This window comes from Psammomys obesus, unplaced genomic scaffold, assembly GCF_907164565.1.
Source record: "Psammomys obesus unplaced genomic scaffold, mPsaObe1.curated_primary_1811, whole genome shotgun sequence".
NCBI classification, from domain to species: Eukaryota; Metazoa; Chordata; class Mammalia; order Rodentia; family Muridae; genus Psammomys; species Psammomys obesus.
In genome coordinates this window covers 5,902,086-5,911,549 of record NW_026596120.1, presented here as the reverse complement: position 1 = coordinate 5,911,549, position 9,464 = coordinate 5,902,086, and the positions used below count along the sequence as shown (strand labels likewise).

The 9,464-nt window shown below is 37.1% G+C and overlaps 1 protein-coding gene across 7 annotated transcripts in view; it reads left to right on the top strand.

The window, feature by feature from the left end:
• The window catches only part of Trpc1 (transient receptor potential cation channel subfamily C member 1), a 44,811-nt gene that overhangs the window by 15,668 nt on the left and 19,679 nt on the right, over nt 1-9,464 (top strand). For 4 of the 7 annotated variants that reach the window (XM_055629821.1, XM_055629819.1, XM_055629825.1 and 1 more), the window contains 2 exons: nt 2,448-2,650; nt 7,753-7,884. In XM_055629821.1, the coding sequence (XP_055485796.1) occupies nt 2,448-2,650; nt 7,753-7,884 (335 nt within the window). Of the gene's footprint in view, nt 1-2,447; nt 2,651-6,126; nt 6,269-7,752; nt 7,885-9,464 lie in introns of those variants that run through there. The other 3 variants (XM_055629823.1, XM_055629820.1, XM_055629826.1) reach the window with 2 other exon arrangements.

Genomic DNA, 9,464 nt, shown 5'->3' with positions numbered 1-9,464 from the left:
CACACACACACACACACACACACACACACACACACACACACACACACTTTAAAAACTAGCAACAACAACAACAAAAAAGTGTGGCTTTCCTAGAAACCAGTAAGGATGGACTAGAAAGGGCTAAGAAGAGATTTGTTCACTAAAGGACCAAATCGAATAGAATCCCATTCAATTTCTACTGTTTATCCTGCAGTTAGTATTGTATTTTTATCTGCCTGTTCCACCTTCTAGCCTTTGAACACATTTCCTTTCTTTGGAGCAAGGTGGAGTGGTATATGCCATTACAGCAGTGCTAAGTCTTACTTCACCACCACTATCATCAGCAGTTGAAAGCCTTGGCAGGCCCCAGCTAGTCAGTGAAGAAGACACTTTCTCCTCTGGCTTCAACAAGTAAAAGTTACTCAGTCTTTATCTGAATACTTACAATGGCTGTAAAACCATCTTTTATCAGCTTTATTGTTTCTAGACGGACTTAATTAAATACTTTAATACATTTTTCTTTTACTATTTCAGTGAATTCATTCTGCAGCTTTGGCTTGTCAAATTATCTCTTCACTATTAACTATTAACTATTACAGAATTGTTTATTTGAAAATATGTAGTCCATGCTATCAGCAATGAAAGTATAAACTTTAATCTTGAACATGTCTAGTAGTGGCTTTCTAGCTACGGATCTTCATAGGAAAAACAAGGGTCACTTTTCAGTGAGGACTTACAACCCGGGAGCAAATATACTTTTCTTTTCAACCAATAATACAATGAGAAAAAAGTACAAATTTTAGGCTTTTATGTTACTGTTACATAAATTCACTAATATGAAATCTCCAATAAATAAATGAAAATCACATGAACAAACTTCATAAAAGAAGAAAAGCATATGAGAAAATATCAAAACTTACTAGTACTTAAAGTAAGATTTCATCATTTGTCACTCATATTAAGAGTGACCATGCCCTTTACTGTGGGTAAAACTTAATATGAAATGGATACATCGCTATATTATCAAGACTATAAACCACTGAAAAGATTTTGTCATTATGTATCAAGAACTTCAACATTTTCCTGGCCTTTTGTCTTAGACTTCTACTTCTAGCAGAGGGCCTATGCTAGTCCTAAACTTGTAAAAGGCTGTTTTCCATATCCATGTTTGCCATTATGTCATTTACCTTGCCAGAATATCTTGAACACAGAAGCTGTGCGCTTCCTTAAATTGTATGGAAAATTCTGTGCATGATTTTGTCCTTTGAAGGTCCTGGGCTCTAGGGCAATGAGGTTATTCTTTTGATCTTTGAAGGATTGAAAACTATTGTTTTTGTCAAGAATTGTCCTTTTATCACTGGTGCTTAGCACACTAGGGTTTATGCAAAATGTGTCCTTCAAAAGGGGTGAAGTAAAGAAAGGAATAGAAGGAAACACTGTACTGTAAAATGTTATTTGAGTTGAGGGAATATTGGTATTTTTATTCTTCTTTCTGCTTTTCTGTATTTTTCAGATATTTTAATGAGTGTGCACTACTTTTACAATGTTAATAAAAGTTACCAAAATGTGAACTTGATGGGCTTACCCTGGAATCAAACAGCTCTCAGGGAAACCTCTGCAAAAAAGTGAGAAGCATTGGAAAGAATATGAGTAGTCATAAAATAGCCAACCTTCTTTATTTAACCCTGATTCTTAAATTACTGATTTTTTTCTTCATTTCATACCATCGTCAGCCCAAGGACCCATGTATTTGGAGAAGCTCAGGGTCTCGAGTCAGACAGACTGCCTGCAGTCAGCTCCTGTGCTGACGCTGGTTCAGCCACATTCTCTTGTCAGGGCCTCGGCTCCTCACCATCACCGGTTACCCTCAGCTGTGTAGTTCCCTGGGCATCATGGGTGACAGAGGGCGGCCAGTCCCAGCTCTCCTTAAGGATTAAGCTGGGACTGTAGTGCTCTTGCACGTTTGTGACGGGTTGCGGACTAGGTGGTGACTGGACTGTATAAAGAAGAAGCTTCCTTGCTCTGTGTAGGACAAGGCTGGCCACACAGGTGGAAATTGTAGTTTTTCCTCATGCACTTATACTGTGGCTGTTTTTAACATTTCTATTTCCATTTTATTCTTTTTCTAAGATTCTTGTTCTTTCTCCTTATCATTCATGTTTCTACTATTTTTTTAAATATTAATACTTTTTCTTAAAGTATTTCTCTAGATAACCTTGCTTCTTTATTAGTAAAATGGAACTGTAGTTTTAGGAATGTTGCCTGTTGAAGAGTCTGTCTGTTATATAGCATTTGTTAATTAGAATTGGAATTTTAAAGTTTCAAACAATGAGTCCAAATAAATTATATTATTCTTAAAATACTTCTTAAGTTCCTTGTATGATATTATTTTAGTCCATCCTTTAGATAAACATATTTTTTGAAGTCACAGATAATAACCTTTGGACATTTCTATGAATATTTTTCAGAAACTTATGGAACGAATTCAGAATCCTGAATATTCAACAACGATGGATGTGGCACCTGTTATTTTAGCTGCTCATCGGAACAACTATGAGATTCTTACAATGCTTTTAAAGCAGGACGTGTCTTTGCCCAAGCCCCATGCAGTTGGCTGTGAATGCACGCTGTGTTCTGCAAAAAACAAAAAGGACAGCCTCAGACATTCCAGGTTAGAAAATTAGGATTTTGATAAATACAAGAGTGGCGTGTCAATGCACATGGCAATGACCTTACTTGGAAAACAATGCTCTTTCAGTGCCACTTTTAAGACATGTGCTTGGGTGACTTAGGAAAGCCAAATTTCTAAGAATTCTGGAGTTTTCCAAAATGTTTACCAGATGCGAAATAGGAAAACCCTTCAAGTTGTAAATGAAGTGTATCTCCTTCTAATTTTTTGGAGGCGTAGTTCATTAGTCCAAGAGTCCACTGTGGCAGCTTTGAGAGATGTGGCCAGCCTGGACATAGAGGCACACATCTGTAACTTCGTTTCCTAGAACGCTAAGTCAGGAGGATTGTAAATTTGAGGCCAGCAGAGGGGACTTAGAAAAGTAAAATTACCCTGTCTCACATGGTATCCAAAGATGTTCTCATTGTAATGAGGCAAGTTGTTCAACAACCTATTTGGTCAGTAGTTTCTTTGTCTGTAAAATAGAACTGTTACAAATGCAATAATAGTTTAGAAATATTTGGGTAATAAATATTAATTATCAAAAAATGTGATGTGCCACTTTTATTCAGTATACGGTATTTCACACCATTACAAGCCGAGAATCATCAGTTTAGTGTTTGCCACTCTTGACAGTTTCAGGCATCAACATGGGTAAGGAGGAATACTATATTTTCTCTTAATGTATGGCTTGACGGCATTCTCTTGACCCATGAATTATTTTTTATATTATTTTTATTTTTATTAATTACAGTTTATTCACTTTGTATCCCCCCGTACCTCCCTCTCTCCTCCCCTTCCCCACCTGTGTCCCTCTCCCAGTCCACTGAAAAGGGAGGTCTTCCTCTCCTTCCCTCTGACCCTAGTCTATCAGGTCTCATCAGGAGTGGCTGCATTGCCTTCCTCTGTGACCTGGTAAGGCTGCTCCCCCTTCAGGGGAAGGTGATCAAAAAGCAGGCCAATCAGTTCATGTTAGAGACAGTCCCTGTCCCCATTATTATGGAGGCCTCTTGGATACTGAACTGCCATAGGCTACCTCTGTGCAGGGGTTCCAGGCCATCTCCATGAGTAGTCCTTGGCTGGAGTATCAGTTTCAGAAAAGACCCCTGTGCCCAGAATTTTAGGATCTGTCGCTGTCCTTGTGGAGCTCCTGTCCTTTCCAGATCTTACTATCTCCCACTTCTTTCATAAGACTCCCTGTACTCTACCCAAAGTTTGGCTATGAGTCTCAACATCTGCCTCGATACCCTGCAGGGTAGAGCCTTTCAGAGGCCCTCTGTGGTAGGTTCCTGTCCTGTTCCCTGTTTTCTCCCTCTTCCAATATCCATCCTTTTTGCCTTTCTAAATGGGGATTGAGCATCTTAGCCAGAGTCCTCCTTCCTGCTTAGCTTCCTTAGGTGTACAGATTTTAGTATGTTTATCCTATATTATATGTCTAGTATCCACTTATGAGTGAGTATATGCCCTGTGTGTCTTTCTGCTTCTGGGATACCTCAGTCAGGATGATCTTTTCCAGTTCCCACCATTTACCTGTAAATTTCATGATTTCCTTGTTTTTTATCGCTGAGTAATATTCCATTGTGTAGATGTACTACAATTTCTATATCCATTCCTCAACTGAGAGCCTCTGGGCTGTTTCCAGACATCTGCTCAACAGATGTCCTTGTTGTATACTTGAGCGTCTTTTGGATATAAACCTAGGAGTGGATAGCTGGATCTTGAGGAAGCACTAGTCCTAACTGTCTGAGAAAGCGCCAGATTGATTTCCAGAGTGGTTGTACAAGTTTACATTCCCACCAGCAGTGGAGGAGGGTTCCCCTTTCTCCACATCCTCTCCAGCATATGTTATCACTTGAGTTATTCATCTTAGCCATTCTGATGGGTATAAGGTGAAATCTTAGGGTTGTTTTGATTTTCATTTCCCTGATGACTAAGGACGTTGAACATTTTTTTAAGTGTTTCTCTGCCATTCGATATTCCTCTATTGAGAATTCTCTGTTTAGCTCTGTACCCCATTTTTTAAATGTGCCGTGTTTTGTATACATTTATACAAAGGATTCACAGATTTTTTTTTCTACCAGTAACTGCTATTTTATTTCTGAGGGATTAGAAAGTATAATTTATTTCCAATAAATTATAAAGTAACCAAGTTTTACGCTTTTAAAATATAAAACTCTGATCAGGATATTTATAAAGTTATCATTGATCACTTTAACTTCAGAGAATTTAACCATTTCAAACTAAAACACCATGCTATTAGGAACTCTCCCAGTGCATAGAAACAACAGAGCCTAATTTCTGTATTCATGCCAGAACTGTTTGCAAATTTTGTTTAACTGGCTTCATTTGGTTGCTTATGGTTCCTGCACATGATCGCACATTAAGTAAACTTCTTTAATACTTCTTTAATTTAACTAATTAATATTTCTTCAGGTCTTTTCTTTTCCCAAATGTACGTGTTACCCACATATGTATAATTGTCTAGTCAGCTAGGAATTTGTGGAAATGCTATTAATCCATCCATGGCTTTCTCATTTCCAGAGTATCTCTTGACATTTTGGGCTGGTCCTCTTTTGTCTCAGCATTGCAGTCTCAGTCTTGAGAAGCCGATTGTTCTTCTGGCCCCAAAGTTACAGGTTTTGTAGCTTGCACCTGATAAAACTACAGCTCTTTACTGAACAGAGAATAGGAAGGGTTGGGGCAGATCTCAGCCTTAAACTCAGTGAGAGGCTCATGAAACCTGTCAACAGTAAAAGGCTTGTGAATGTGAAGCAACTAAAAATTGAAAGTCCAGCAGTGACTCTGTAGAGCCTCTACCGTGCTGTGCAGCTTCGGCGCGGCCTTGCTTGTGCTGGCATGCCATCTATAGTGAGTGCGCCGATAAAATGTATCATGTCGGTGTACTGGTGGCAACAGGAAGGTAAGTTGTCCACACACTTGTAGGAACAGGGAAGGCAGCTGCCTCTATAAGAATATTTAAACGACAGATAAAGCAGAAATGTTGGTACCTGCCCATAATCTCAGCTGCTCGGAAGGTTGAGGCCGAAAGATTGTGAGCTCATGGCCAACCTAGATAATAGGAGGGGAAAAGACACAGACAATGGTATTTGAATAACTTTTGACTAGAGAGTAATCAACAGAAAAATGGGCTAAATAATATGAACAAGCAGTTTATAGAAGCTTAACTATAAAGCATGAAAGGACAGCCAAGCTGCTAAAAGAATACAGATTAGAACAGTCTGAAGTTCCATCTTCTGTGAAGTTGGCCACGTTTAAGATGACAGTGCCTAATCCAGTGACTATATTAGAGATGTGTAGGGAAATTCACTGTCCTTATTTTATTGTTTTCAATAATATGTCAGAGTTTATGACATGCATGCTATTTTTGCCCAGTAATTTGAGCTGTATATAGGATGTAAGAATTAAAAAATATTTGTTGTTTTGTTTTTATAGTAGAAACAAATTAGGAGCAACTTAAATGTTCATTAATGGAGATCCAGTGGACAGCCATCAAATGGAAAACCGTTTGTAGGAAAGAATCAGATACATTGAAATATGGTGATAATAGAGGAGGACTGTGGCATTTCAGGTTCCTGGATATTCTACTCTTTAAAATGACAAGTGTGTTGAAGTTATTTTCATAAAATTGTTTTTGTTTTTTAGTTTCTCTCTTAGCCCAGCTATCACCCAAGTATTTGAGACTCTATTATTTGTTCAGCAAGCTTCACGATACAATAACTGAGCAATTATTTCTGTATTCTTAACTCCTTAAGCTAACCTGGCCTCCTCCCAGCATACAGCTCTGTGGCTTTCCTCCTCCAGCCCCTCTCTTCTGGTTTCTCCTGGACCTCTGCCTATGGCTGAATTCCCTACTTTTCCCTCTAACTCCTCCTCCCTTGCTGGCAGGAAGTCCAGCCCTATTCTCTCCCCTGCTCAGCAACTGGCTGTTTATTGGTATCAGGGGACAATTGAGGAGCAGTGTTTTTTCAACATTGAGATTCTCAGAACAAGGATTGCAACCAGATATGGGGGGAAGGTACAGAAATCAGCATTTGAATTATACAATAACTTTATGTCTCACAAGTATGCATTAAATTTATATGTAAAATAAATATGTAAATCACCCAAATTTGTGAACTAGAAATTATATTTAGATGTTTATAAATAAACAATTTTGATGAATTTTTGTTTTTTAGTTATTGAAATAAGAATATTTATTATATTACAGAGAATAAAGGGGTTCTCTCAATTAGTTAGAAATTATACATATTTGAATGATTTCACTCATAACTAACTGAAAAATTTTTCAAAATTGTAACCTGGCTTACTGAGGCCTATGTTAACTATATCTAGGATGCTAAAGAAGTTTAATTTCTAGGAGAGGAAAACTTAGTCATCATTTAATCCATATTATATTAAGTATTTGCCAGCACATTTCCTTTAAAATTATGTAGGTTTAGGAATAGAAATATATTTTAATTATATATTACAAGGAACTTTTGTGTCATTTCTCTTTTAAAAAAGATTTCAATCAACTTAATTGATAATTTAATTTCAATCAACTTAATTTGATAATATAAACTATAAACAAAATGGAATTAAGAGAGAAGAAATGAAGGTTTTAAATTAGACCATTTATGTATGTGTATTCACATTTTCCAGACTAACTGAAATGTTAAGTGACAGGAATTATAGATGGAATATTTTTAGAATTAAAATGTTCAGAAGGCAGGTGCGTGACACACACCTTTAATCCCAGCAGAGGCAGAGGCAGGTAGATCTCTGGGAGTTTGAGGCCAGCCTGGTCTACAAAGTGAGTCCAGGACAGCCAAGGCTACAGAGAGAAACCCTGTCTCAAAGAACAAAACAAAAACAAACAAACAAAAAAGAGAGACGGTAACTTAAAACTATGGACAACATTTTCCAGTATTTGTTCCTCAAAATATTTAAGTTTTAGGTGTTTCTTCTTGAAATAAGCATATGTATAGTTATACTTAAATATTTTACACTTTATAAGTTTATAAAGATTGTAGATTAAAACTAACAAGGTTTTTGGGTTTTGTTTTTGTTTTTGTTTTGCATTGTGTAATCAAATTTTATCACAGGTTTCGTCTTGATATCTATAGATGTCTGGCCAGTCCAGCTCTAATAATGTTAACAGAGGAGGATCCAATTCTGAGAGCGTTTGAACTTAGTGCTGATTTAAAGGAGCTTAGCCTCGTGGAGGTGGAATTCAGGTAGGAAAGAATGGATGTTGTATGTTATGTCTGTCTTTGGTTGAAGATTCTTCTGCCTCAATCTGTCCATAGGCTGAATTATAATTTGCACTTATTTACATTTGATCTAAGATAATAATATTGTTGCCACTTGGATTTTTCCTTCTCTGTCAAAGGAACGTATCTTGGTGCTGTTTAGCCCACTCCTCCTCTGTCCTCTGCTCTTCTTTAACCATTTAATGCCCCAGGAAGACCTTGAGATTATCCTTATGGCAGATCCCTCTTACCAGCTCCAACAGGATCTGAACCCGCTTTCCTTTCACGGTTGCTTGTGTAGCTCCAAACATAGCAAAACTGTATCTCAAAAGAGATGGGGATAGGGGGTGGGGAACACATGGCAGCACAGGCCTTTAATCCTGAGCACTTGGGAGACAGAAGAACAATTCTTGTGAGTTTAGATGCCAGCCTGGTCTATCTAGAGATTCCAGGCCAGCCAGGGCTTCACAGTGAGAAACCCTATCTTTAAATCCCCCCCAAAAGTGGGGGACAAAACCCATAAAATTACAATATTTGGGTGCAAGATCCTTGCTCATCCCTGACTGCCTCTCTCTAAACTGTTTAGCCACTTACTTATCTCCCTGTAATCCATTAGGGAGCAGGCAGATTGGGTTAATAAATTATATATTTTACTCTAGCAGTCTTAAATGTTTATTTAAAGATGTATGTTCCTATCTGCAGTTATATTCCTAAGCCAAAAGGCACATAATAAATACTTGATTTGTTAAAGAAATCCAGCTAATTGGTCTCAGATTATGTAGTAATACAAAGAATGGAAAAAAAATGTTTGCCTCTAAGAAAAAAGTTTTGAGTTGCAGCTTCACACAAGCAGTTTATGGAATGTTTACCATGTGGAAAGACTAAGCGTTGGTAGGCTTCTGTTCTCATTTCTTTTTTGCACTGGGGAAAAGCTGAATAAAATTGCTTTGTAAAGTCCAGCCTCTTACGAATGGCTCATAGTTAATTGAATCATATTTATTTTTTGATAACTGAGTTGTAAATTTAACTTATGTTTAATAAAGAATTATGTATTAAAAGTCTTCATTTTTCACAAATTATGTTAAGTACATGTTTTATAAGTAATTTAAAGACAGCATTAAGTCTAGAAAATAGTACTTCTGAAGAGAGTTCCTTAGGAGGTACAGCTCATGTTTTTCTAACTCTAATTTCACTCAAGAGAACGCTTTACATATGTCAGAATGCTTTTTCAGTAGTAGAGGTCGCATACATATATTGTAGATTACTGAAAATTGCTGTAGTCTTAAATTAACTAATATCAAAAATATTGTTTCTATTGTTTACATGATTAATTTCAAGGGAAATTTTAGCCATTCTACAGAGAACGAGAGAAGTGAGTTAAGTGAAAAACTGACCCAAGTTTTATAAGCGTTTCTCAGAGTTTAATATATAGGGTATACTGTGCTCACCTAAAATCATCAGGAAGCATATGTCTTCAAAGGTGTGGAGAATTTCCTATGGTTGTCAGCAAGAAAAGAGCAGATCTTATATAGCCATATCAGAATTTAAACACTAAGTAAAGTACG